Genomic DNA, 26641 nt, shown 5'->3' with positions numbered 1-26641 from the left:
GGTAACCCATGACAAACTGTGAATTTGTTCTGTTTAAAATGTACTTTGAAAATCATTGCTTTTTCTTTTTTGGTATATATAAGACACCACAGTCCCCCTGAAGATTTGGAGGGCCCTGTTGGCCGTTGGAGAGCCTGGCTGTGCCCGCAGCTGCGGGGTTTGGGGGTCCTCGCCTCCCTCCTGAGGCGCCCGCCCCCTCGGACCTCTCTTGCAGGCCGACGTGATGGCCGACAGGCTGCCCCGCTGCCCGGTCTGCACTGGCGTGGTGAAGCCGGACGTCGTGTTCTTCGGGGAGCCGCTGCCTGAGCGCTTCTGGCTGCACACCGTGGACTTCCCGCTGGCGGACCTGCTGCTGGTCCTGGGGACCTCCCTGGAGGTGGGGGCCGGAGGGGGCGGGCCGTGGGGGCAGAGCGGTCACCACGCAGCTGGGGGGTGGGGGTGGGGGCGCAGGGGTGGGGGTGGAGGGAGGGCTCGGCCTTTGGGGAGGAGGCGCCCGAAAGACAGGCCCGGGGCTGGAAGGGGCAGGAATTGACGGGTGGACTCGGCCGGGTCACCCGGCCCCGTGGAGAACAGGGGTAGCAGCGGGGTGGGACCTGATGGCGAGCAGCGTCAGGACAGGGAGTGAAGCGCCGTGGGTGGGGGCGAGGGGCCAGCCCTGCCGCAGGTGAGGGCCGCGGGGAGGGGCGAGGGGGGGCCAGCCCTGCTCCAGGTGAGGGGCGAGGGGGGGGTGAGGGGCCAGCCCTGCCGCAGGTGAGGGCCGCGGGGAGGGGCGAGGGGGGGCGAGGGGCCAGCCCTGCTCCAGGTGAGGGCCCCGGGGAGGGGCGAGGGGCCAGCCCTGCCGCAGGTGAGGGCCGCGGGGAGGGGCGAGGGGGGGCGAGGGGCCAGCCCTGCCCCAGGTGAGGGCCCCGGGGAGACAGGTGCTGGCGCGGGGCGGGACTCCAGGAAGGGCCCAAGGGAGGAGCCGGGGCCCAGAGGGAGCAGAAATAGTTTTTCAGGTGCAATGAAAATAGCCTCTTTTTTTCTGATTATAACAATAAAAGATCCATGCAAAGTATCTAAAACAGTAAAGAATAAACTTTAACCCTAACGACCTTCGCATTTTATATCCTTTCAGGCTTCTTTTATATCCTTTCAGGCTTATATCCTTTCAGGCTTCTTTCTATCCTTTCAGGTAGAAAAATGGACTACCTTCTCATTTTTTTAATTTTACTTTATTTACAGCTTCTCTGTTTTTTGTCTTTGTCAGTCTAGCTAAGGGTTTGTCAATTGTATTGATCTTCTCAAAGAACCTACTTTTGGTTTTACTGATTCTTTTTAAAATTGTTCTCCATATCACTTGTTTACACTCTAATCTTTGTTCTTTCTTTCCTTCTGCTTGCCTTGTGATTAGATTCTGTCCTTTTCTCTATTTTCTCCAGGTCTTCAGTTAGGTCTTTGATTTTAACTCTTTCCTCCTATTTAATATAGGCGATTAGCGCTATACATTTCTCTCTCAGCACTGTTTTCGCTGCATCCCATGAATTTTGATATGTTGTGTTCTTATTTTCATTTGTCTCAAGATATTTACTGAGTTCTCTTGCAATTTCCTCTGTGCCTCGTGATTGTTTATGAGCATATTTAACCTCCATATATTTGTGAATTTTCCCTTTCTCCAGCTGTTATTGATTTCTACCTTATTGATTTCATTATGATCAGAGAAAGTGCCTTGTGTAATAAATTTATTAAGACCTGTTTTGTGCTCCAGCATGTTCAGGCTTCTTTTCTATATAGAAATACACATACAGATATGATAAATTTTAAAATAATTTATCTCATTGACAATACTGTGTAACTGTCACCACTACCTATTCCCAGACTATTTTTGCATTATCCCGAACCATACTCACACTCATTTCTTAGCAATAACTCCCTCTCCCCCATATCTTCACCCCTGGTATCCACTATTCTGTTTTCTGTCTCTATAAATTGGCTTATCCCAAGTAATTTCATATAAGAGAAATCATACAATATTTGTCCTTTTATGTCTGGCTTATTTCATGCAATATGTTTACCAGTGCTGTAGCATGTGCCAGCACTTCACTTCTTTTTATGGCTGAATATTCACATTGTATGGGTTAGCCACATTTTGTTTATCCATTCATCTGATGATGAACACCTGGGTTGCTTCTACCCTTTGGGCTATTGTGAACAATGCTACTGTGAACACTGGTGTGCAGGTATCTGTCCACGTCCTGCTTTCCGTGCTTTTGGGTGTATACCCAGGAGCAGGATTGCTGGGTCATGTGGTAATTCCATGTTTAACTTTCTGAGGAACCACCAAACTTTTCCACAGTGGATGAACCATTTTACATTTCCACCCACAATGTAAGAGGGCTCCTGTTATACTGCATCCTTGCCAACACTTATCTTCAGATTTTAATAATGGCAGTCACAATGGGTGTGAAGTGGTGCTTCATTGTAGCTTTAACTTGTATTTCTTTTATTTAACTTGTATTTCTTGTATTTGAATATCTTCTTCGGAGAAATGTCTTTTCAAACCCTTGGCCCGCTTTTTAATCAGGCTGTCTTTTTGTTTTTTGTTTTTAATTATTGATTAATTTTTGTTGTATATTAACCCCTCGCCAGATATATATTATCCTTGTTAAAACCTGAAATATTTTGAATTCTGAGACACATCCAGCCCCGAGTTTTAACATAAAGGATTGTGAACCTATTCCAAAGTTTATTTAAACAGTTTCCTGTTGCTGGACTATAAAAATCAAACAAAAAATATATGCTATTTTATATGAAGAAGTAATGCTGTGATGAGCATCCATATGTACACACTTTTGCACATTTATTTCTGAAGATAAATGTTGATGAATATTGAGAACTTGCTTTCCAGGAAGACACACCAATTACCCTCCTGCTGGCAGTGCTGGAGTGGTCATATCCCACAGTCTCACCAATACCAGACATGAGCTGCCATTTCAGTTTTTGCCAGTCTGACTGGTTAAAAGATATATACAACTTTATGTTTCTGAGATGAAGAGGTCCAGCTTTTCAAATTCATTGGCCACTTGTATTTCTTCTTTTTTAAATTGCATATTTATATCTTATATCCATTTTTCATCGGGTTTTATCATTTTTGTTCACTTGAAGAAGCAACTTGGAAATCAGCAGTATAAACTGTCAGATGTTGAAAATACTTTTTACAGTTTATGGGGGTGAGAGGGTTATTTTTATATTTATTTTTCTACTAGTAGTGTATAGCATATAGTTAATTCTATCCTTATTTTCCTGTCTTTTCTAACTTCCGTGATCATGTCTGAAACATCCTTTCCTGCCCTTAGGCTCCTAAATTTCCTTCAAGAACTGCTTTGTTCACATTGAAAGGTTTTATTTGAATTTTTTTATGAGAGGCAGGAATTTAGCATTTTCCCCATAATGAGCCAATCTCGATACCATTTATTTTTACTTCTTTTTTAAATTGTTAATCAAGGAAACTTCACCTACGGGCAGGACTGAGCAGCCAGACAGCCCTGGGCTGGGCCCCCTGATGACACGGGAGGGAAGCTTCGTGAAGGGGGTGCTCAGAGCAGGGTGTGGGTTCTCGGGGTGCCCCTCGCCTGGGGGGAATGCACAGCACCCAGTAGTAGGGGAGCGTTTTCAGAGTGTGTCGGCAGCATGCTTGGAGAAGAATAAAGCAGTGTGGGGCGGGAGGACAGGTAAGAATGGAGAGGAGGCAGGCGAGAAGGAAGTGAGCCCAGGTGAGCCTCCGAGGGGATTGAAGCCACTGTCCTCTGAGCCGTGGGAGCAGCCAGCCAGAAGCGAGGAGAGGGAGGCTCAGCTCTCACAGTGGACCAGACACAGCCCTCGGGACTGAAGGCCAGGGCCTTGAGGGAAACGTGTGAGGCTCGATCTGTGGTCTGTGCTGTCTGCCAAGGCCAAAGGCTGTGGCATGTGGCTGGGGTCCCGGAAGGCTTGACACAAGCCTCCCTCCATTCTGGGGCTTTTCCAGGTGGAGCCGTTTGCCAGCTTATCGGAAGCTGTCCGCAGCTCAGTGCCCCGGCTGCTCATCAACCGCGACTTGGTGGGGCCTTTCGTGTCGTGTCCTCGGGGTCGGGATGTGGCCCAGCTGGGGGACGTGGTTGGCAGTGTAAAGAGGCTGGTGAAGCTCCTTGGCTGGATGGAAGAGATGCAGGACCTTGTTCAGCGAGAAACTGAAAAGGTACAGAAAGGGAGTAGGTGCACTGCTCTGGTCTGGGCCAGCTGTTGAGGCCTCTGGTTGGGGTTGGCTAGTGTAGGGTGCGTCTCACGTATGGGGCGTTGCTCGGGGCCCTTCCCAAGCGCATCATGGGAGCACAATGACCATCATCACCACCACTGCAGAGACGAAGAAATTGTCTTCAGTGCCTGCTCTCCGCACCACGCAGGTATTCACGGCAGGGTGTTCAGTTCCAGGCAGGCTGGCGGTCAGCTGTCTGCATGCTTATTAACACTTTTCTCCCTAAAGTAAAACAACACCTAACAACTCACTTCCAGGGCTGGTATGTGATCAGAGAGGATGAGCTTAAGAACTCTGAGAAGCTGAATTCTCTGCACTTGTAATATTTTTAAGGGATGAATGTGTGTGAGAACTGTCCATCTATTAGTCTTCTGAGGATAGAAAGTCAAAGAACTTTGATGCTTTCTGGGTAAGAAAAGATTTTAAAACTATGAACAAACGAAGTTACAGAAAATGCAGTTTACCGTGAGAATCATGGAGGAGATGCAGCCTGGGTATTGAGGCAGCATTCTGTGGGCGGTGGCATGAGGCAGTTAAAGGCCAGACCTCTCCACCTCTGCTAGTGAGATCCCCTCAGCCTCGGGCTGCAGCTCAGGCCCACCAAGACTGAGAAGACTTAAAATGCCCTGCTTCCACATGCTTGAGTCTTCATTACTGCTTCAGCCTTTCATTCCAGAGCTTGGCCTTAGGGACTAGAGTGGCTGATGCCATCTGTTTACCTCATGATACATAAAGACTATCAGATGCCCAAATCATGTGCTGGGTCTCCCGACCATGGGAGTGGAGGATCCCATACACCCAAAGCTTAAATTTTGCACACCTGAAGGAACAGTGTGAGGTGCCTCCTGGCTGCTCACACGTGGGCTGGGCCCTTCCTGGTTGGCTTTCCTGTTCTGATGGCCCATTTTTGGAAGTGGTACTAGAATGTGCTGTATTCTAGTTTCAGAGAAATGCATGTAAAGTATATTATGACTTTATTTTAAAGAGTCACTGTCCAAGAATAGTTAGACACAGAAGAATGAATTACTATCTAACTGGAGTTACTTTTCCAAATGGTGGATGCTTCGAGCATGAGAGAGTCTGTCTCTATTCTTTAAAATCCTTTCGAGTGAGGCTCTCTATTAGCCACCCCTCCCCCAGCTCCAGAGACCATCTTAACCTGGCTCAACAGCAACAGCTGCAAAGTGAAAAGCTTGTTTTAGAAAATAGTTTGCTTCTCTGTAGCCAGATGTTTGCACCCAGGCCCTGGCCCAACTTCTGTGGCCTGCTGGGTGTTCCCAGGTAACTGGCATTGTCTCTCTGCTATTCCAGCTCGACGCGTGGGGCACATAGAGCAGTCGTGGTCCCACACCCAGAAAATGGTTTCCGCATCAGAGAGCCACATCCCCTATGTGATGAGGCCTCAGGACTGAAGACAGCTTGGGCAGACGTGTGACCTGAGGAGTCGAGAGTGGATAAGTGACATGCTGAGGCTGCTGCAGGACCGTCTCAGGGCTGGCAAGTAGACGCGAAGGCACCGCCTGGCCCGTGCTTCCTGCTGTTTGTGACTCTTGATTCTGCGGACACTCTCCCAGCATCCCTGCGAGGAGCTCTTTAGTGCAGAAAGCTTTCTTCTGAGGGCGACCCTCTTGAGTTGAACAGACTGACTGTGGAATCTTGCACTAGATTTGCTTTGTCCAATCCTCGCTCTGCAGGGCAGGCTCAGCATCTCTGTTCGGGCAGAAACACCTGGTCTGAGAGCTCAGCACCTGGCCTCTGGTTCCCAAAATGAAGTCCTGGGTCTGGGGGTCCACTGGGGTCTTCAAGCATACCAGTCTCATGAGTATGGCTCTTTTTAATTAGACAGAATCTGTCCCTCATATCTGACACGAAATAAATTTTAGCATGAAAGTTGGGTACTCCTTCATTTTTCTCTTTAGAAAGAACAGTTATTGACATTCAATATAGAGAGCGGTGTTGGGGATATTTTCATCTCCACTGGAAGTCCAAGGACTGAAAACCTTTATCCGTGAATTCACCCTGGAGATGTGCCAGCTGAGACCCCACCTTTTCCACCTCAGACCCTTAAGAGGAACCAGCATGCTTCACTGGAGCTCTGTCCTGTTGCTTCTACCCTAGGACACCTACAACCAACCTTTCCTCCCCCACGAACAACCTGCTCCGTGAACTATTCTGGTCCATCTCCTCATCACCACTCTCTCCCCACCAGGCATCTGTAAAATTCCTAAGAAACACGGATGCCTCACTTGGCCTTGGCTCCTCCCTGCCTGCTGGCAGCTCCCTTGACTCCTGCTCAGGCCCTCCCCAACCAGCCAGACTCTTCCCCACCGGCACAGGTCCTTCAGCGCCTGGGTCTGCTTGAATTTGGCCACCTATACATTTCCTCCAAGTGCTGGCTTGAATCCGTTATGTGCCCCAGAAAAGCCATGTTCTTCTAACCCAATCTTGTGGGTGCACATTCTGATAAGGTTATTTCCATGGAGATGTGACATACCCAATTCAAGGAGGATCTTAACCCTTCTGCTGGAACCCTCTAAGAAAATAAAAGGCAGAAAACAGAACTCAGAGCTGACACAGAGATGAGACCAAGGCACAGACATCTGGAGACGCAGAAAGAAAACACCCCGAGGGGAAGCCAGACCAACAGGAGCTGAGAGGCCAGGAGAGGACAGCAGACTTTACCATGTGCCTTTCCATGTGACAGAAACCCCAGGCACCGTCAGCCTTCCTCCAGAGTCAAGATATCTTTCTCTGGATGCCTCAGTTTGGACATTTTTATGACCCTGGAACTGTAAACTTGTAACTTAATAAATTCCCTTTGTAAAAGCTAATCCATTTCTGGTATACTGCATTCTGGCAGTTTTAGAAAATGGAAACTCTCCATTAGATAGAATTCTCTGAGCAGAGACACCCCATGCTGCTCTCGGCCAGCGGGCTCTGGGGAATGACAGACTCAAGGCCTGTGGTCTCACTCCTTGACCCACAAAGTCAGGGGTGCAGATGTAAAAGAAAGGGAATTCTGTAAAGAACAAAACTAGGCTCTATGCTACTTAATATCGCTGTTGCTTGATCCTTTATGGATATACTCACACAAGTTCTTGCTGAAACATCTTTATTCTGGGATGCTTCTTCTGTGGCTATTTGTGGAACACTATAGAAACCATGACTTACGGTTTAACAGGAGTATCTTCCTTTGCGTAAACATTTAGGGTTTAAGCTGGTGGGAGGGATCAGGATTCAACTGGATCACAACAGGTGAGAGATCAGGCGGGCGATAAGGGCAGCCCGGCCGTGACTAAGCATCTGTCGAGGCTGCCAGCCACGTGCCCAGCGGGACAGAAACATCATAATTGCTTATAAAGTCCTTTCCCTGTGAAATGTAGCCCTTGCCCAGACACCCAGGCTCAAAGCAGCTCACCAACTGCAGACGAATCTGCGACTCCACAGCCACTCAGCCCCACCTCCCTCAGGCTGCAGCCTTATCACAGGTGAAGGAAACTATTTTGTTTGTAGAAATCAAGGCCGAGTTCCCTTAACAGCAAAATAAGCTCCTCGCAGTCCTAGAGATGAGAAACTGGACTGGAAGCAAACCATGATCAGAAGTTTGGGCATAAAGAGAAAGGGGCTCTGAGCTGGGGGGAGTGGGCATGAAGCTCTGCGGCCCATGGGCTGGAGCTTCCCCAGGCTGCGGGTCCAAGGACGCCTCTGGAAGCAGCACCAGTTCTGCAGGAAGGGCAGAGCTGCGGTCCTCAGTCGGGGTCGGAGTCTGGGTCTGAGGAGAGCTGCCCCTCCGTGGTCTCACACATGGCATCCTGCAGGGATGTGAGGTGGCCCCGGGGGCTCACGCCCATAGGCTGGATGACTCTGTGCCTGTGGAGGAAGGCGGCGCTGCTGCTTTCTGCTCTACCCTGCAGGCTGCCTCCATATCCCAGGGAAGCCTGGGTGGAACCTGGTGTGAATCAGGCCTGAGACTTCATTGCTATCTACTGGCTTTGAGGCCTTAAACAGTTTTCAATTTCTCTTTTCATTATCTGTAAACTAGCCTCAGTTCCAACTTCCTTTGGGTTGCTACAGAGAATAAATGAGAGCATTTCCTTTCCTTGGAGGGTTCTGCCAGGACAGGGGGCTTTGGGTATCGGGAACGCACCAGCCACTAGGGTCCTATGAGCTCCCTGACTGTGCAACCTGGGTCTGCCCTGCACCTGTCACCAGGCCCCTCCTCAGCGCTGCACGTACCTGGAGAGCCTGTCGAACATGCCCACCAGCTTCATGGCTTCGTGCTCCTTCTGCTCCTCTGTCATGCCCTCCATGGGGTTGGGCGGCTTCTCTTCCATACGCCCGGTCACTGGGTTTATGCTGCTTCCCAGGCGGGCAGAAGTGTGGGAAACCTGTTAGTGACCCTTCCAGGAGGGGTCCCACAGCTTCCTGCCCAGGCCTGGATTAGCGAGAAATTTCTTTTTGGGGTGGGTGGGGCAACTACAGGAAGAACCCCCCCCCCCCAGAAGGCGGGGGAAGGATGCAGGCAGCCCAGTTAACCAGCTCCTGACTGAAGCACGTTCCAGTTGGCACAGACAGACCCTGGCCTCTCCAGCATATGCTCTGAGAATGGAACATTCTGACTTCGGAAAAGATGTTACTTGGTAGAAAAAGATACGGAAAATCCTAAAGGCTAGCTGCCCTGACCCACCCAGCACCCAGCCCAACAGGGTCCATACTGCTGAGGGCAGGGACCGGGGGCCGATGTGAGGGGAGGCCACACACCTGGCTTTGGCTTCCTTGTACTCCTCTGTGTCCGTGTCCTCGTCCTCTGAGTACTGGCCCCTGTCCCGGCCCCCTGCCATAAGACCCCGGGCCGCCAGCAGTCCGGCAGCGTTCCCGAAGCCAGTGTACTTGATGAAGCGGGGCACTGGGGGAGGGTGGGGTCAGTGTCCCGACATGGTTCGGGTGGGCTGGGGTGGGGTTTCCAGTCTGGGCAGTAGGGGGGAGATGGGCACATCGACACTGCTCACCTACCCGTCACCCCCTCCCCAACCAGGGCTGGGGGACCCCCACTCACCACTCTCGGAACACAGGACAAAGAGGAACTCAGCTGCCACCCTCTTGACATCTGTGTCCAGGTGAGTCATGAGGCGGACAAGCTTGTTCCGTAGCAGCTCACCCACCTCGGGCCGGGCCCTCACGTCCCGCAGTGGGGGCAGCACCTGGTAGGCAGCCACCCCTCAGTTCCTGGGGTCCTCAGTCCCCATTCCACGTCCCCCGGAAGGCTGGCCTTAACCCGCCCTGTACCTGGGCTTTCAGGAACTTCCTGACGGGGCGGTGCATGCGGGCACACTCCGTCAACACGCTCAGCACGGGCGCCACGCCCTCCTTCAGCCTCTGTGTCTGCAGAGGAATCACCATCACCTGGCAGCCGCCCAGCCCTGCCCCTCCCAGCACGCAGCTGCCGTTAGTGAGATGAGGGGCCGAGAGCAGGTGGCTGTGATCCCCAGGGACACGCGGATGCACCTCTCGGCCAGACACTAACTACTCTGCTGCCCAAAGGATCTGCATTGCCCTTCATGTGGATTTTTAATCTTTTATGAAAACATCTATGTTCCTGATTTTTCTCATTTTTTTAAAGTAATGTCTTAGTTGATTTCAAACAGTCATTTAAATGCTTTATTTATAAATAGAAAACAGGAAGAAGGCAGTTCCTGAGATGTTTCAGACCGAGGAAGAGCTTTTCCACTCGCCCCTTGGCCAGGGGTGCCTCAGAGCTATGGGCTTTGTTGACAGACAGCAAAACTCCCTTTCCTCCCAGTACCTCCAGTCACTTCTCTGGCCACAAACCAGCAGCCGTAGCAGCAAGGACAAAGGGCACCTGTTCCAGTGCCATGTGCCATGCAGGGGGTGGGATGAGGATGTGCCCATCCTCATCTGCAGCAGGGACTCGACCTGTCAGGCCTGCCCAGAGATTCCTGTGGTTCCAGGGATACTGGGGAGAGGTGGGAGACGGCAGCCAAGGACACTGATGTTTGTAAGTAGGAGCCATGGATGGGTTAGCTGCCTGTACACAGCGAATCTACAAGTCTGAGGAACTCAAGCAGGGACTGGGGCCTTCCCAGGAGCTCCCAAGGTATCGCCCCAAAGGTCTAAAGCACAAGTACGAGTACTCGTGAGACTCTGAAAACAGGCTGTTTTGCCATCTGCATCCTTGCAGTCATCAGAACAGAAGGCTTCAAGAGGAAGGGTGTGCAAGCTTTGCGGGGAGGACCACGACGGAGCCGCGGCACAGAAAGGCCAGGGTCCCGCGGTCGCCTACCCACCTGGTCCAGGCGCTTCTCCAGGAAGCCCAGGAGCACACGAACCACATCCATGTTCACTCCCATGAACTCGAGGGAGCCCTCGTGCAGCCCCGGGGGGAGCAGGACGTCCAGACACTTGAGAGGCAGATTCCCCAGGAGATTGACTGTGTGGCTGCAGACCGGGGTGCAGGTGAGGGTGGGCAGGTGCCTGCCCTGCTGGGCCACATGCGATGTGAGCCAGTGTCAGGGGGCCAGAGGGCAGCACCAGCCAGGTCCCCTGTTCCTGCTAAGCAGGAGAAGCCCTGCCTGTCCCACCCCTCTGTCTGGGCTGGCTGCCTCACGCCATGGACATTCTCTGGGAAGTAGGTCATGGAGAATGGCGGCAAGTGACAATCTTGATCTGCTGACACCAAGGTCCAGGCTGGCATGCCCTTCTGCCAGACTGACAGCTTTTGGTCTTGGGTGTTATGAATAACTTTGCTAGTCCCATCAGAGGAGCGAACTCAGACTCCAAGAAGGGAAATGGGGCTCCCAGGTGGTTCTTATTTATACCCAAGACTGAGAAGCACCCCAATCCCACAACAGGCCCCCTCCCAGCCAGACATGGCCAAGTACAGAGCTCCCCCCACCCCACACACAGCTCCCAGCCCAGAGCCTTGCCCTCACCCCTGGAACTCCTCAGTCCGGTCTCCAGCAGCAGCCACCATCACACAGCGCCGCAGAAGGGTGCCCAGGTGTCGGTAAAGGGCAGTGTCCTGACCAGAGAGAAGAGCAGATCCCTGAAGGCGGCTGCTGCCAGCTGAAGGCATGCTCTACCACCCTGCCCCTCCTCCAACACAAGGCTGCAGGTCCAGAGAACCAGTGGCTCTGACTGCCACACAGCTGCCTTTGTACTCTCCTAAACGACCCTGCTGGGTGGTGAGGCTGACCGACCAGTGCCATTTTCCTGAAGACTCTGTGGCTGCAGATGTCCACACCCACGGTTCTGCAGTGGCTGTTTCCTTCAGCCTGCCATCACACCACACACCCTGTGGCACCTGGACCTCCAGACCCAGGAACAGCTATCTCCCTCAGATGCCTCTCTCCTGGGAGGGAGCCCCTCCTTGGCCTCCCCTAACCTCTCTATGCCTGACGCCAGATCCGTTTAGGTTCCTGGCATGTCGCGGGGCCTAGGATTCGGGCCTCACCTGGTCTGCCTCCCTCTTGGTGGTGTCAAAGGTGATGTTGAAAAGCACCTTGAGGACCTCCATGGCCCGCTCAGTCTCCTGGTGCGGGAGGCACTCAGGGGCGCAGTCTTCGGGGTCTGCCCCGAGGGTCAGCTCCAGCGTGTCAGTCAGCAGGCGCACCCCCTGTAGCTCCTCAAACAGCTGCTGGCGCACGTCGGTGCGCAGAGCCGTGAGCAGGAAGAGGAGCCGCAGGTCAAAGAACTGGACATCATGTGGGACGCTCCTCTCCCGGGAGAGCCGCACGCGCTCGGCGAGCCTCACCACCACGCCGGCCTCGGCTGCCAGCTGCTGCGCCAAGGGGCTGCTGAGCACAAGGTTGCACAGGCACTTGAGGGACTCCAGCACGACGTCCATATCCGCACCCGGGGCCTTGAGGGCGGAGCCCTCGGGGGCTGAGATGCCGGCATGGCGGGCCAGGGCCTGCAGGCTCTGGCGGCTGGTGAACCGGTCCAGGCAGCTGCGGTCCCGGGACAAGATGCGGACACTCTGCAGCCAGGTGACGCGGTGGGAGGGCGGCAAGCCCTGCTCCAGGGCCGAGACGAGCAGCTCCGCCAGTTTCTGTGAGCAGATGAAAGGGCGGCTGCCCGGAGCCCCAACACCCTCCCCACGGCGCCTCCTAGGACCCCCGGCCCCTGCCCTTTACCGCTGCCACCCACCTTCCTGTCGTCCAGCTGAGCCTCGTCGAACGTGAAGCTCTGGGAGTTCTGCAAAGACACCGGGAGGGTTCTCGGAGCGCAGACCCCGGACAGGGCGGGGCCGCGCACTGGGGGGGCTGCCTGACCCAGGCGGGGCCTGCACGCGCCCCGCCGCGCACCTGTCCCCGCCGCGTGCACCCCGGGCACCGTCCCGCGCCCCTCGCCGCCCCATGCACGTCCCACGTCCGCCGCCTGCGCTCACCTCCCGGTTGTAGGTCCGCAGAGCCTGCACGATCACGTCCTCCTCCCCCGTCTCCACGGCGTCGGCAACCGCCCGGGGCTCCATGGCGCCCCCAGGACGCCCGAAGGCTCCGGCCGCGAGCCAGGGGGGACGTCGCGCCGCGGCGGGGCCCAAGTCCAGCCCGAGTCCAGCCCGCGCGCGGCCCCGCCCTGCCTCGGGCAGCCCGCGTCCGGCGCGCGGGGGAGGCCGGGACGGGGCGGGGCGGGGCCGGCACGCGCGGGGGGCGGGGCGAGGCCGCGCGCCGCTTAAGGTGCGCGGTTTAAGGTGGACCCGGAACGGCGCTGGCGTTGAAGCCCCGACTCCGGGACCCGCCGGCTTGGGGCCCAAGTCACCCCTTGGCCAAACCGTGACCCCTCCCTCGTGCGCTTCTTGGGCCGGAATTTCAAAAGGAGAACTCTCCCGATCCCCCCATCTTTATCCACAGAATGAGTGGGATGGAGGAGGAAAGCGCCAGCGGAGAGGGCTTTGCGGTCTCAGAGCCTTTGGTTTACTAAACCGGCGTCGTGGAGCGCCTGCTGCAGGCGAGGCGCTGGGGACGCGGGTCAGGAAGACCCTGCCGTCCTGGAGCTGGTTCCAGAGGGGAAGACGGACAAGGAAAGACAGACAAGACGACTCTGCGTGGTCCTAAGCGTTGTGGTTTTAAAAACAACAGGCTGCTGTTGTCCCCAATTGCGGGGGGTCGGCAGAAGGCTCTAGGGAAGTGCTACTTCTGATGAGACCTGATGCTCACGATAGGGGACCGTGAAAAGACTTGGGGGAGGCCACTCCAGGCAGAAGGAACGGCTCGGTTGGCAGAGGTCGGGGGTGAACGCAGGGCCGGAGTAAGTGCAGCGACTTCCGAGCTGTGAAACCCTGAAACGCGCTCTAGCTCAGAGTTCGTGTCCTCTTCTGTAAAGCAGAGGGGAAAGTGTCCACTTCAAGGGGTTGCACTGAGGATTACAGGCACTCGTAACTGACACACAGAAGATACCTCGTAGCGGTGAGTAATTCATAAATACAAACTACTCACCCACCTCTCTGTTCTTTTATCACACATCTGTCATGCCAGGCCCTTGGTACCAGGATTCAAAAGCAGGAAACACTGGTTCCTACTGTCTCCGCTGCCCCTTCCCCAAACCCTTTTCCTTGGTTCACTGTTACTTATCTGCATTTTATTTTTAAAGCACTTATTCAGGTTTACTTGTTCCAGGCAATGGTCTAAGTTCAAACGAGGAAACCGCCTTACAGACTCGGGAACTAAAATGCACGAAGGTTAAATTCCCCAGGTCACTCGAGGCCGAGTGGGGCGGCGAACTCGTGCGCCAACACCGCGCCCCGGCAAAGGCGCTGGCGCTCCTCCCACTTCTTAGGACCTAACCTCGCCTGAATAACCGAGAGAAAAGACATTTCGACGTTAAAGCGAATGGCGCAAGGGCTCCCAAGTGCGGGGTCCAGGTCGTCCCGGGTCCACTGACAATGAAACAAACGTCGGACTCCTCAGTCCCTCCGCGCCCGCGGCGGCAGAAGGGGCGGGGCCGGAAGTCCCTCCCCGTGACCCTGCGACGCCGTGACCCCGCGACCCCGCGCCACGTCCTCGGCGGCGCTGGACGCGATGGCGGACTGGGCTCGGGGTGAGCGCGGGGTGGGCCGGGGGTCCGGGGGACGGGACGGGCCGGGGTTGGATCCGACCCCGGGCGCCCGTCGGCGGGAGGGGACAGCCCCCAGTCAGCGCCCCGCCGAGGATACGTGGCTGCGTCCCCCCTCGCCGCCGGAGGCCTGGGAGGGTCCGGCCGGGTGCCGCTCCCGCTCTCCTGGGCTGTCGTGACGACTGAAGGAGGGAACGGACGCGAAGGCGTTGGCGGGGTGCGTGGCACAATGCCTGGCACAACGGGGCGCCTTTCCGCAGCCGCCCCTTCCTTCCGGGTCTGTACGAGTCAGAGATTCCTAAGGCCTCGGACTCTCAGGGTATCGGCCCCGTGGAGGGCGAGTCTCACCCACCGAATGTGATACATTCACGCCACTGGTCCAGTTCGGGTGTGCAGCGGGGAATGGGGTTGGCCGGAGTTACCGGGCGGGTCTCGCACCGTGCCCTCGTTGTTCTGGGAGGTGCTGTGGGGACATAGGTGAGCAAACCTAGGCCCTGCCCTCGGGGCTGGACCCTGCCCACATTTTGGTTAGGGAACTTTGCTCGCTTCCTTTTCTCCGTATAGAAGGGCCTCCCCGATGTCCTGCCCTTGGTTATCGGTTACTTTTTCAGGACCAGGTCACAGGTTACGCCCACACAGCCCTCGCGGCTGTCCTCCTTGAGCTAGTGCTCTTCCCTGGGCCCTCCCCAGGACAGGCGGGAGGTACATGCATGGTAACCTTGCTGCAGGCAGGTACTGCGTCTCACTGCCTCCCTGGGATTAGTCCTGTCTGGCTTGGCGTGCCGGATGGGCTGAACCTGTTGGGGTACACCCCAGAGGGCAAGCCACACATCCTGCATGTGTACAGGGGACATGCTCCCACGTGGTTGTTTACTGTTGCACAAACACAAGGGCCACAAACCTGTCCCTGCCCAGCGGGTTACAGGTGGAGACCCAGCCCCCACCCCTGCCCAGACTTCAGACTGAGGCAGATGGGGTTGAGGCCACAAAGGGCCAACTTTCTGTGGTCTGAGGGTCAGGGATTGTGCTCATGGGTGGATGCACAACTTCAGCCTGTCTCTACAGCTCAGAGCCCCGGTGTCGTGGAGGAGATTCTGGACCGGGACAACAAGCGGATGGCCGACAACCTGGCCTCCAAGGTCACCAGGCTCAAATCGGTCTGTGGCGGTCTCCTTTCTCTTGGGAGCAGGACCCCCAGGAGGGTGCAGCTTGGGGGGCTCCAGGCTGCTTTCCATTCTCCTTGCTGGCTACTTGAGGCCTGGGGGGCATTTTCTGACCTTCGTGTTTGGTGAGGGTGGCGTTTGTTCTGGCTGGTCCTGGGGGAGGAAGGGTGCTGCCCCATGTCTGGCCTGGCCTGAACCTGCCCTCTCTGTGCCCTGGCCAGCTTGCCCTGGACATTGATAGGGATGCAGAAGACCAGAACCGGTACCTGGATGGCATGGTAAGAGCCTTTGAAGCTCTAGGGTGCCCTGCTGAGCTTGGGCCCACACCATCTGGGGTCGGGCACTGTTCTTGGGCACCAGCAGAGGTGGGTGTGGAGGTGCCAGCGCGTGTAACAGTACTGGGATTCCTCCCTCAGGACTCAGATTTCATGAGCATGACGGGTCTGCTCACTGGGAGTGTGAAGCGCTTCTCCACAATGGCACGGTCTGGGCGAGACAACCGGAAGCTTCTGTGCAGTGTGGCTGTGGCCCTGATTGTGGCCTTCTTCATCCTCTCCTACCTGTTGTCCAGGGCGCGGACGTGAGCGAGCGGGGGTGGGCGAGCTGCCACTGCGGGTGCTGGGGCCAGCCAGGGCCACCCTGTGCCCCACCTGGGCTCCTGGGCTCCGGAGCACTTCCCTACAACATTCCTTTGAATTTACGATTGTGGGTCAGAGGTCTTCTTCCTGTTCTGGACATGAGCATCTGTTGGCTGGTCCCATCCACGGAAGGGACACTTTCCCTGGGGAAAGGAGGCCCAGCGTCCTCCAGTCCCTGGTTGGAGCCTGAAGACACATAGCACTGTGCTGGCAGCCCCTCTCCCAGCCCTCAGGCGTCTCAAGGTTCCTCTACCGTTTCCTCTGAGCAAGGCCATGTGTGTGATTTGTGCAGCATGAGGCTGGCATGAAAAGTGACTCTACCTTCAAACCTGAAACAGCGCTATCTCTTTGGCCCACCCTCTCCAACAGCAGCTGCTCTTGGCCAAGGCTGCCTGGGCAAGGTCACACCAATGCAGGCCAGCTCCTCCCCCAGTACCCTCTGTGCTCACGCTCATTTCCCTCCTTGGGGTAGACAGAGGGCAGCTGGAGCCAAACCCTGGGGCCTGTGGATACAGAGGCTCTGAGCCCTAAGCGCTTCTGGGCTTGTTCAGAGCAGGAATTCACACTCAGGGTGTGCATTTACCCAGCCTTGCAGATGGGTTCCACGAGACCAGACCTCCAGGAGTGGCTGAGTATGGGTGAGGCCTTCCACCTGCTTTTCACAGGACACTGCTGCCTCTGTCACCTGTAGGGGTTGCCAGCCATGTGTGGTTAACTTATTCTTCCACCAAACCCTGCCCTTCCTCCCACTGTGAGGGACCCTTCCTCCTGAGTGCATGTATCTCTGAGCCACCGCCCTCCCTGGGCCCTCATTTCCCACTGCGTACTCTCTCCACCATCACACCAACCCTGGACAGGTCAGACCCAATGCCTTTAAGACCAAGCCATTGAGCTTGGGACCCTCCCCTGTCCTATCTGATTCATCTTCTGCCTTCCTGGCCACTCTGTGAGGCCCTGACTCACAGTTCACCCACTTGCAAGGCCTCTTTCTGAGTTTGTCCAGCTTAGAAGGCTTTGTCTCTGAAACCTAAACCGGCTGTCTGCCATAGCCTGCTGCAGTCAGCTCCCACAGCCTCGATGCAGCCTTCAGCCCTGCGAACTCACTTCCCAGGCCCCATCCTTCTAATAATCTTCACCCCTTTCTCTCCTTCCTCTCCCTCCCCCCCTTCCTCTCCCTTCCCTCCTGCCTCTTTCCCCTTGCCCCCCCTTTCCTCTGTTCAAGCACTCACCTAACGCTGTCTCTCATCTTTCCTTTCCTTCAGGGTTAGGACTTTGAGTGTCCTGGAGAGGCGTCATTCCACCTTTTTACTTCTGAGCACTCTGTTCTGACTCTGCCTCACCTAGTGAGTCCTCATGTGTGGACTAATCTCCGTATCTCAGGCTTTCCCAAATTGTGTGCTGTGGTATGTGTCACTCCCAGCTCCCCTCCCTCCTCCACAGGCTCTGCAGATGCTTTTTCTTGTTTCCAAGTGTCCTTGTGTGTTGGGGCTTTGGCCTCTCTGCTTGCACCACAGGGAACCTGTCCACTGCCACCTAGATGGCACAGGCACTGGGGACAGCGTGTCCAAACCCTGCTCTGCATCCCCCCCACCCCAGGCTGTTCCTGGACTATGTGGTACTGAAACTCCTCTGCCTCTGAGAATATAGCTCGGATGCGGGCCCTAGATGAGGTCTGAGGATGCTCTTGCCACTGGCCTGTGCATCTCTGATCTTGCTGCTACACGCCGGGAGTTCAGATTCTGCATGTTGGGGTGCCCTCGGCCTTGAGAAGAGCTTTTTGCCATCTTGGGAGCTTCAGCTGCCACTGCCTCCACAGGTCTCCATTTCACCTTCCTTGAGAGCATACCACCTGTTTGATTTCCATGGCCTTTTGTAGCCCTCCCACCAACTTGGGGTCTGAGTTTTAGAGCCTAGTTTACTTTTTTTGCTTTGTGTTCTTCGTGTTGTGCAGATTGAATTCTAGGAAGTTGGAGACAGATATCTTGTGGCCATCTTGTTTAAACTGGGATTTCCTGAGGTTGTTTTGACCCCTCCTGTTTAGGCTTTACGTGCCTTAGCACGGAGGCCTGTGGATAAATGGGCTGTGCTGACTTTGATTTCACAAGCCGGTAAAAAACAGCTGAGGACCAATGAAAGGCCTGGGGTTTGATGCCACCAGGCTCTGCCCCATAATTCATCAAACAGAAGACAATAAACAACTTCATGGAAAAGTAACAATATAGTCCTTGCTCTTATTTCCTTGGGGGTCTGATAGAGGTTTGACCAGAATTGACTATAGTCCCTCTTCCTACCCACCTTCACTTCTTCCCCAGTCACCATTGTCCCGTGTACATTCGTCCCATACCCACAGCCCACACCCCTGACTACTCTGGACACAGCCTCACCACCCCGTACCAGTCCCCTGCCAGAGTTTCTGCAGCTCCGTGTAGGAGAGGCAGCATCGCCTCCGGGAGCTGGGGCGGCCTCAGTGGGTCAAGGTGAGCGCCTGGGTGGTCCTGCAGTACGTCTGTCTGGCAGCCCTCAGCCACCCTCCCCAGCCCCTCCCCAGGCTCCGCCGCCCCACGGCAGGCCCCAGGTCAGTGAGAGGCGAGCACGCGTGGGGTGAGGCCGTCTCTGGGAGAGAGCAGCAACAGAAAGTGGAGGCACGTGCAAAGCAGAGCGCATCGGGGGGCGTCCGCGTCCTCGACCCCCTCCTCAACTCCCGCCGAGGTAAGCCATCACTAGTGGGATCAGTGATTTATTAAATATCTGGTCAAAGCAAGAGACAAGATTAGCTAATGGGAAAAGTAGCATAGAAAAAATAGTAACGATCGCACATCCGGAAGACGCTCTTCCCTACGGGCCGGGTCGGCCGGCCCAGTGTGGAAACAGAACCGGGCCGGAGCTCGAGGGTGAGACTGCCAGGCTGGCTACTCCACGTCCACCACCAGAGGCGTCATGTAGTCGGAGTGCTTGATGCCAAAGGTGACGATGGGCGCGCAGGGCCTGGTCACCGTCACCTGGAGAGGAGCGACTCTCAGGCATCCCTGCACACCTGCACTCCCGGGATTCCGTCCACACTGCGCAGGCGCGCCCAGATCCCGACGCCCACACTGCGCTAGCGCGCCCAGCCCCTCCTCTCCCATACTGCGCAGGCGCGCGCAGCCCCTCCTCGCTCGCAGTGCGCAGGCGCGCCCAGCCCCTCCCCGCCCACACTGCGCTCGAGGCCGCTGGCCACTGGGCGCTTCGGGCAGGGGCGGCGGGAGCTGGTGTCTCGGGTTCTGGGATCAAACAGCAGTGTCCTGACGGCCCGTGGCCCCTCCAGCCTCCCAGGCGGCCCCGAGTCCTGCTTAACTTCTCGGGGTCCTGCCCTGTCCCCTCCAATTTCCCCTCCCCTAGGCCCCACCCCGCGGACCTTCTCTGGGCTGTGGGCTCCTGGCCCCGGCTTGAGGGTCTTGTCTCCCGGGGGCTCCACGCGGGCGGCCATGGTGTACTGCGGTGCCTTGAGCTTGGTCAGCTGCACGTCGGTCTGTCGGTAGGCCGCAGGACCTGGGGTCTGGGAGGCGAAGGAGGCGCTGACCGGCTGCGCGGCCCCTGCCCAAGACGTGCATCCCCAAGGGGCTGGCCCCCCAGCCCGTTTCTGGCCGGTCTCCGGCGAGGCCCGCTGCGTGCTGGCCTCTCGGACACTTTGTACGGGTGATTCAGCCTCGCTGGGGCCGTGACACCCTCGCCTGAGTGGGGGTCCGTGTGGGCAGACGGCTGAGGCTGCTGGAGGTCAGGGGTCGGAAGCGGAGCTGTCGGGGGCTGGGACGGCCCAAGGGCCCCCCGGGACCCGTTTATCGGAGTGTGGGTGACTCTTCCGCCAGTGTCTTCCAGGGCCACCCAGCCTGAAACCTCGGCTCTCCCTCCTCAGCACTCCTGTTTGCCCCTCGGTTCCCGGCGAGGAGAACCTCCAGGGGGGTCGGGGACCCCAGCCGCTCGCTTGGGGCCAGCCTGGGGTGGGCAGCCAGGGCTGCGGGGCAGCAGGAGGCTGGGGTCAGCTCCGGGTGGGCCCCGAGTACCGGCGCGGGGCGCTTGCCTTGTGCAGGTCGTCGCTGAAGCTGCCCAGCTGGCTGCGGCCCTTGATGGAGAAGGAGGGCTGCGACGCCTTGCCCACCGTGTGCGGCCCCATCACCACGGGCAGCGCGTAGGCGGCAGGGCCTGGGGGCGGACAGCGCGGGGGCCTCAGGCTGCGGCCGGGGCCGGTCCGGCGCCGCCGTCTCCGCGGGTCCCTCCCCGGGGTGCCCGTGGACCTGGGGTGCTGTCCACGCGGAACGTCTTGGTCCGCGCCGAGATGGAGTGGCTGGGCGCCGAGTCGAACACGTGCTTGGTGGATTTCTCTGGAAAGTAATCGCCTGGGGAGAGAGAGAGAGAGGACGGGCCGGCCCCCGGTTCCCCGACATCCCAGCGCAGGCGCCCGGGCCGCGCCGCGTGGTCAGGTGTGGTCAGGCGTGTCCAGGGCGGCCACCTGACTGCGTGGTGGGGGCGCTTGAGGGGAGTGGGCAGGGCCGGGTCGGGGGTCTCGGGCGCTCACCCGGGCCGGGGGTCAGCGTGGCCTTGGTGCGGTAGCGGCCCAGGAGGGAGTAGGCGGGGCCGAGGTCCTTCCCGGTCCGCAGGATCTTCGGGTTCACGCTGTAGCGGGGCCCCGGGGAGCAGTTCTCGGCCAGGAGCATGGGGGCTCCCCGGAAGCTGTAGGCGGGTGCTCGCAGCTTGGTGGGGGTGTGCTTCACGAAGCCTGCAGGGGTGCCACTCAGAGGCCGTGGGCCGGGAACTAGGGTTTGGGCCTGACCCACCAGCCTCTCCCCCGCCACCCTAGGCCCTCCATGCCCTCCAAGGCCGTCCCCAAGTCTGGCTCCTCACTCCCCGCCTGCCCCTCCCACCCCCTCTTACCCGTGGTGGGTGGGATCAGGTACTTGGGCCCAGGGCTGCTGTAGAGGGCCATGATGGGCCCCCGGGGACGGTGGGGCCTCCAGCTGCCCACCCACACCTCCTCCGCCATAGCCGGCTCTGTCCAGGGGACAGGAGGGCAGCAGGTCATCCCGCTACCCCCACCACTTCTGCTTCTGCCCGAACTCCCCTCCTTGGCTGGAATCTAGGCTGGGAACATGGGCTCCTGCTCACAGTGGTGGGTTCTCTCTTTCCTGTTACCGGCAGGTTTCTCCTACTCGGAGGCCTCTGGAGGGTCCCGAGGCAGAGGTGGTGGGCTCCTGGCCCTGCTGCTGCCCCTGGCTGAGGCTGTGCTTGGGGTCACGAGGCTGCTGGCGGAGTGGGTGCTGCTCACCTCTTGGGTACAGGGTAAGCTACGGATCCAGCCTCCTCTGCGGCAGTGCCGTCCCCCTGGCCTCGCTGCCGGGGAGTTCCCGTGAAAGGGGCATGGAGAGTAAGCCCTGTCCCTCTGCGAGGGGCCTCAACAATTGGAAAATTGTGCAGACCCTGAGCTCTAGAATGTGGCTCTGTGGGACGGTGGGTTCTAGTTCACAGCCTGTGTGATGCAGACAATGGTCCCCCCCAGGCCCCTCCAGGGAATGCTCTCGTGGCCCCTCCCTCTCTGCTGGCTGTGTGTCGTGGGTAAGACAGTGGCTAGAACAAGGACAGCCTGGCACGTGGTAGCCACAGGGCAGACAGCACCCTCAGCCCTTCCCGCAGTGGGGACTTGAGCTGCAGCTACTGAGGCTCTGGCAGCAAAGTCCCGGGGCCTCTGTCACGGTCGGCCTGGGTGGTTGATGGGCAAGAAGCTGCCCGGGGGTGGGGGGTGGGGGGTGGGGGTGGGGTCACTGACCACATTTGGACCACCCACCTTTCTGAGTCCTGCCCCCCGCCCCCCACCAGCTGAGTAAGTAGGAGGCCTTGGGTGCTGCTGCTTGCCTTGGCCTTGGCCACACACCCCCTGACCCAGCACTGGCCTTGGGGGGAGCAGGCGCTATCTTGCCAGTTATCTGGGAGCCCCTCGGGGCCCAGGTGCCTGGACTCTTTCCTCCTGGGGTCGAGAAAATGTCCTGTGCTCGGCTACTGCTCTCCCTCCAGCAGCTGGGACCTTCCTGTCCCCACCCAGCCCTGCAGATGCAAGGTCTTTCTGGGACATTTTGTAGCTCCCTGCCCGCAGCCCTGCAGGCTCATGTCTGCATGTGTGCTGGGGCCCCTGTGTTTGGAGAGAGAGAAGCCAGAGCCTGAGCTGCAGGGGCATTTATTGATTAAAGGATTCGAGGATGAATTCCCACGCGGGGGCCGGCCCGGGACGGCGCGTGGCTGGTCCCGTGGCTGCTTGGAGCCATGTCTCGGGTCCCCTCACGCGTCCAGGCTGCCCAGCACCTGAACCTGCAAGGCACGCGCATGTGACTGAGGGTGCGGGAGCCCCACGCCCGGGGCCCAGTAATGAGAGAACCTCGGCACCCCCCCTTGGCTTTTTTTTTAATAGAACTTATTTTGTTTGGAAATAAGCCTCTGTTAAGTTAAAGGCAGGTGAGCCCCCATTTTAAGAGAGGAATTATAAGAAGGTGGGAACACCAGGCACCCTCTGGCAGCTGATGAAGGGGCGGGTGTGGCATTGTGGACAGAGTGCACCAGTGTGTGCGAGGGTGCACACTCGTATGCACTGTGTGTGCATGTGCATGTGTGTGAGCATGTGTGTGGATGTGGGGGGCTGTTGGCTGGAGGAGGAGCAGCATTATGGAGGCTGCATGGACCGAGGGCTGCTCTGCGAGGCAGAGGGTCGGTGATGCCCACCTGTCTTGGCCTGGGCAGGTCGGGGGATCTGTGGGTGCTAGATGTGAGGGGAGCGGGCAGTGGGGTTTTGTGTTAACTTGGAGGACATGGTGTCGGATCGCCTGCCAGGACCACAGGCCTGCAGGGTGGGTTTCAGGGGTCCTGGTGCCCCCCCATGACCCTTACCAGCAGCTTGACCAGCTCTGCCTTGTGCATGGGCTGCAGCTCATCAATGCAGGACTTGAGCTCCGCCAGTGCTGCCTTGGCATCTGTATTGACTTCATAGTGGCTCAGGGGTCCCTCGTAGAGCTCGTCAGGGGACCCCACCAGCAGTGTTTGCAGGAAGTCCATGAAAAATTCATTGGTGTCCTCCCCCATGGCCAGCCCTAAATTGCACGGCCAAAATGATGCCAAGGAGGGGAGAACCCCAGTCCAGTCCTGGCCCCAGTCCTACCCAGTGTCCAAACTCAGAGGTCTCCAGCCCTTCCCCATCACCTGTTCCAGGTGTTACCCCATGGAGCTCTGTTCTCACCTGCCCCAGATGTCTCACAATGATGTCCCCGCATCTCCTGCCCCAGGTGTCTCCCAAGGACACCCCCCCTCACCTGTCCCAGGTGTCCTCCAACAATGCCCTCACCTCTCTTGTCCCAGTTGTCTCCCAAGGACGCCCCCCCTCACCTGCCCCAGGTGTCCCCTAGCGACGTCCCCACTTCTGCTGTCCCAGGTATCTCCTAGTGACATCCCCACCTCTCCTGCCCCTCCCTCTATTTCTGGTTCCCTGGAACACTGGGGAAGGCAAATCCAGCCCCTCATGTGGCTCCCCAGGAGGTGAGGCTGACATTGCCTGGGGTTGGAGGGCAGGGGTCAGTCTGCTTGGGGCTGGTGGGGACACTGGAGTTAGGACTTGGCCTGGGACGGAGGTTAGGACTTGGGTGGGGTCAATTGTGGCTTCCTCTGGGGTGAGGTGGGAACCCCTGGCCTAGGTCTCTGGCTGCTGGGTCACTGATGTGTGATGGAGGCTGGGAAGGGGTGTCTGGGCGGGCAGGGCACCGTTTTTCCTGGGAAACCAGAGTGCTTGCTGCAAGGGGGATGCCTGGATTTCTGCTGCCCAGTCCCCCACCCCACCCAGACTCTTCCCACAGGAATGTGCTGGAAGCATCGGGCTCGCACAACTCACGGCAGACGCCGAGCAAGCTGAGGGTCACCAGCAGGACGGCCGTGCTCCTCTTCATGGCACACAGCGGTGTCGTGCCTGGTGCACAAGCTGCCTCTGCCCCTGGTCGGGCTCCCTGGGTTTTATGCCCCAGAAGGTGGCACCTTGCCCAGGGGCGGTCCGAATCCGCCCATCAGCACCTGGCAGGTGCAGACAGCAGGTGAGGCAGCCCTAAGGGCAGCCCTGACCCTGGACCCTCCCCTGTGTCCCCTCCATCTCCCAGAATGCCAGTCCGTTCACAGAGCAGCAGTCGAGCTGGGCATCGATTTGAGGGGGTGGTTTGCGGGTGAGCGGAAGTGGTAATGGTGTGGTGTGGGTACAGAGCTGGTCAGTGTGAGGGACAGCGGCTGGTGGGCACCAGCAGGGCCCTGGACCCCTGTCTGCTTTGGGTTTGAGGCCGAGTGTGGCTGCCTCTGGCCTAGGGACCTTCTTCGGTGTGCAGTCGGCTCTAAGCCCTGTACCTGGAGGCTCCACGGGGGCAGGTCGGTGGCCTTTGTGTGGCGTCGATGGGGGCAGCACTCAGGGGAGGGCGGAGCAGGCAAAGGTCACATGGAAGCTTTGGTGCTTCCTGGGGGCTGAGGGACCCTGTGTGAAGCATCACTGCTGGCATGAGGGCGTGGAGGTGTCCGAGGCACACAGGCAGAGAGAAGTGCACCTGGCCCACTGGGAGGCAGTGTCTAGAGTCACAGCAGTAGGTGAGGAGGGCTTCAAAGATGAACCACAAATGTCCACCCATAGACCCTGGCCAGCCCCAAAAGGGACGTTTTCAGGTCAGGGGTGAGAGCCCCTGGGAGACAGGCTAGAGAATGTAACGAGAGGAAAGGAAGCTGGAATACTTGGTCCCCCGAAACTGACATGCCCCAAGAGCTGCTCTTCTGGGGGTGGCCACTGACTGCCTGGCCAGCCCTGCTGTCCCTGCCCTCTTCTGCCACCTGGTGGCCAAAGTCATCCCACAGCCTTCCAGCTAGCCAGCTAAAACTCAGCTGGATGAGGGGCAGTGGTGGGCAAAGGAGAGGGGTCCTCCTTTAGTACTGGAAAATTGGTTAGGGGTTAGGTTCTGGGTCGGGGGTCAGGGTTAGGTTAGGGTTAGGTGTGTGAGGGTTATGGCATGTGTTTTTAATTGTAGACGGTGGAATGAAAAGCAAGGTCCCATATGCGGTGGTATGGTTTTATTATCAGTAACTAGCTGTCTGTCGTTTTAAAGGCTCCTTGCTACCCACTTCTGCATGAGTTGGCTCAATTTATTTAAAGTGATTGAGAGTAAAAGTGCTTGAAGACATTTCTGGCCCTTTACTAAATGCGTTGTTATTATTATTATTAAAATTATAAAAGCACATCTAGCATTGGGTAAAATTCATTTAAATAACTTGTCCATTTGTCTGTGGTTGAATGGACCTAGAATTCTCTCCTGGAGAAGATGTAGCCCTATTTCTCTGTTCGTGCACATTTTAGTTTACCCTACATGCTGTAACTGAGCCCAACTAAAGAGCGAAGCCCGTGGACCTGTCATTAATTTGCAATGTGTAATTTCTACTTTCAGAAGCTGTCAGAGCAACCCCAGATGCTCTACTGGCATATAGTAGGATTTCAGAGGAATAGAGAGATTCATTAAGAAACTCACTGTGTATGTGAATGAGAGACTTCAGGTGAGTTAACTCTTTAAATTTAACTGTCTTGAGCATATTTACTGTAATTATATAAAAGTGTAAATACAGCTTTCTTTTTCAGCTCTTATACAACTATAAAGTCAAATGATTTTATTATAAAAAACAAAATAATGAAATCAATATAATTCAAGTCATTAGCAGTGAAAGTAGATTGCACCTCACCATGTGATTGATTAGCTTACCGTCTGCTCCACCATCTTGTGATTCCCTCTGGCAGGTTTCCACTACTCTGTCCCTGGAGATGGTTCAATTCCATTAACACTTCCCTGTAATCAAAATATTGCAAAATGTGTATTCCTTCTATAGTCTGCAATGCAGTTTACCTTTACCTTGTAATAATGCAGCATTTAGGAAGTCCGCTGTGCTTAGCTCACCAAAGTTAAAGTAGTTTTCATTGATAAACTAACATAAACACAAATGAAATCATCTAGCTATCCTCAGCTGTAAAGCAGACAGCCAAGAAAATGCTTACATTAAAATTTCTCCCTCTTAAAGGACTCCAGTAAGCGAAGTAAGTCCCACCTTGAATGGATGGGGTCACATCTCCATGGAAACAACCTAATCAAGAAGTCCCACCCAGCCATAGGTCTTCCCCCACAAGATTGGCTTTTCTGGGGTACATAACAGCTTCAAAGAAACACAGCTGCTCTGTGTGCCCCACTTTCCTCATCTGCAAGATAGGCACAATATTGCTACCTACTTCATAGGGTTGTGAATATTAAATGAAACGGCACTGGTAAAGTCTCAGTAAGTGTTAGCTATTGTTATTACCTATATAATTAGACAGTTCATTTCAAATTAGGTGTGACTAGATTATACAGATAGGTGGGTTTACTGTAATAAAAGTAGTAGCAAGATGATTTTGTATCTTGATGTGACTAATTTGGATTAAGCTGTGATCT

General features: G+C 56.4%; 5 protein-coding genes across 13 annotated transcripts in view; 2 read left to right on the top strand and 3 right to left on the bottom strand.

The window, feature by feature from the left end:
* SIRT3 (sirtuin 3) overlaps nt 1-7092 on the top strand; it is a 40310-nt gene extending 33218 nt beyond the window's left edge. For all 8 annotated transcript variants that reach the window (XM_077115202.1, XM_077115201.1, XM_077115207.1 and 5 more), the window contains 3 exons: nt 215-376; nt 4001-4210; nt 5579-7092. In XM_077115202.1, the coding sequence (XP_076971317.1) occupies nt 215-376; nt 4001-4210; nt 5579-5599 (393 nt within the window). In that variant the 3' untranslated portion in view covers nt 5600-7092. The remainder of the gene's footprint in view (nt 1-214; nt 377-4000; nt 4211-5578) is intronic.
* A 270-nt stretch (nt 7093-7362) lies between these two features.
* Nucleotides 7363-12857, bottom strand: RIC8A (RIC8 guanine nucleotide exchange factor A). Its single transcript, XM_077115199.1, has 10 exons — nt 12675-12857; nt 12434-12481; nt 11739-12335; nt 11218-11306; nt 10573-10723; nt 9554-9649; nt 9324-9468; nt 9029-9173; nt 8504-8623; nt 7363-8137 (listed from the first exon to the last, which is right to left on the bottom strand). The coding sequence occupies exons 1-10, from the start codon at nt 12756-12758 to the stop codon at nt 8017-8019; spliced, it is 1596 nt and encodes a 531-aa protein (XP_076971314.1). The 5' UTR covers nt 12759-12857; the 3' UTR covers nt 7363-8016.
* A 1336-nt stretch (nt 12858-14193) lies between these two features.
* On the top strand, nt 14194-18356 carry BET1L (Bet1 golgi vesicular membrane trafficking protein like). Its single transcript, XM_077115198.1, has 4 exons — nt 14194-14323; nt 15404-15495; nt 15723-15779; nt 15918-18356. The coding sequence occupies exons 1-4, from the start codon at nt 14305-14307 to the stop codon at nt 16083-16085; spliced, it is 336 nt and encodes a 111-aa protein (XP_076971313.1). The 5' UTR covers nt 14194-14304; the 3' UTR covers nt 16086-18356.
* Nucleotides 18357-18856: 500 nt separating this feature from the next.
* Nucleotides 18857-21636, bottom strand: CIMAP1A (ciliary microtubule associated protein 1A). Of its 2 annotated transcripts, none has more exons than XM_077115196.1 (7): nt 21279-21636; nt 21048-21164; nt 20692-20892; nt 20411-20512; nt 20197-20318; nt 19534-19674; nt 18857-19138 (listed from the first exon to the last, which is right to left on the bottom strand). In XM_077115196.1, exons 2-7 carry the CDS (start codon nt 21154-21156, stop codon nt 19049-19051), a joined length of 765 nt encoding a protein of 254 aa, XP_076971311.1. In that variant the 5' UTR covers nt 21157-21164; nt 21279-21636; the 3' UTR covers nt 18857-19048. The 2 variants fall into 2 exon arrangements, with proteins under 2 accessions (XP_076971311.1, XP_076971312.1); XM_077115197.1 differs by having other exon boundaries at nt 21439-21636.
* A 1376-nt stretch (nt 21637-23012) lies between these two features.
* On the bottom strand, nt 23013-24091 carry SCGB1C1 (secretoglobin family 1C member 1). Its single transcript, XM_077115193.1, has 2 exons — nt 24037-24091; nt 23013-23245 (listed from the first exon to the last, which is right to left on the bottom strand). Exons 1-2 carry the CDS (start codon nt 24089-24091, stop codon nt 23013-23015), a joined length of 288 nt encoding a protein of 95 aa, XP_076971308.1.
* Nucleotides 24092-26641: the final 2550 nt, after the last annotated feature.

This window comes from Tamandua tetradactyla, chromosome 9 (assembly GCF_023851605.1).
Source record: "Tamandua tetradactyla isolate mTamTet1 chromosome 9, mTamTet1.pri, whole genome shotgun sequence".
Classification (NCBI taxonomy): domain Eukaryota; kingdom Metazoa; phylum Chordata; class Mammalia; order Pilosa; family Myrmecophagidae; genus Tamandua; species Tamandua tetradactyla.
Note: the sequence above shows the minus strand (reverse complement) of the source record. Positions and strands in the feature narration are given on the sequence as shown.

Bases quoted from the DNA above. Each gene is read 5' to 3' on its own strand.
- RIC8A (XM_077115199.1), bottom strand. From the start codon at position 12,758: ATGGAGCCCCGGGCGGTTGCCGACGCCGTGGAGACGGGGGAGGAGGAC. The intron at 12,482-12,674 runs GTGAGCGCAGGC...GTGTCTTTGCAG, and splicing joins TGCGGACCTACAACCGGGAG to AACTCCCAGAGCTTCACGTT. The intron at 11,307-11,738 runs GTGAGGCCCGAA...CTCTCTGGTCAG, and splicing joins CCAAGAGGGAGGCAGACCAG to GACACTGCCCTTTACCGACA.
- BET1L (XM_077115198.1), top strand. The intron at 15,496-15,722 runs GTCTGTGGCGGT...TGCCCTGGCCAG, and splicing joins AGGTCACCAGGCTCAAATCG to CTTGCCCTGGACATTGATAG. The intron at 15,780-15,917 runs GTAAGAGCCTTT...TTCCTCCCTCAG, and splicing joins ACCGGTACCTGGATGGCATG to GACTCAGATTTCATGAGCAT.
- CIMAP1A (XM_077115196.1), bottom strand. From the start codon at position 21,156: ATGGCGGAGGAGGTGTGGGTGGGCAGCTGGAGGCCCCACCGTCCCCGG. The intron at 20,893-21,047 runs GTAAGAGGGGGT...GCACCCCTGCAG, and splicing joins CCTGATCCCACCCACCACGG to GCTTCGTGAAGCACACCCCC. The intron at 19,139-19,533 runs GTCCGCGGGGTG...GCTCCTCTCCAG, and splicing joins GAGCCCACAGCCCAGAGAAG to GTGACGGTGACCAGGCCCTG.
- SCGB1C1 (XM_077115193.1), bottom strand. From the start codon at position 24,091: ATGAAGAGGAGCACGGCCGTCCTGCTGGTGACCCTCAGCTTGCTCGGC. The intron at 23,246-24,036 runs GTGAGTTGTGCG...CGTGCAATTTAG, and splicing joins CAGCTTGCTCGGCGTCTGCC to GGCTGGCCATGGGGGAGGAC.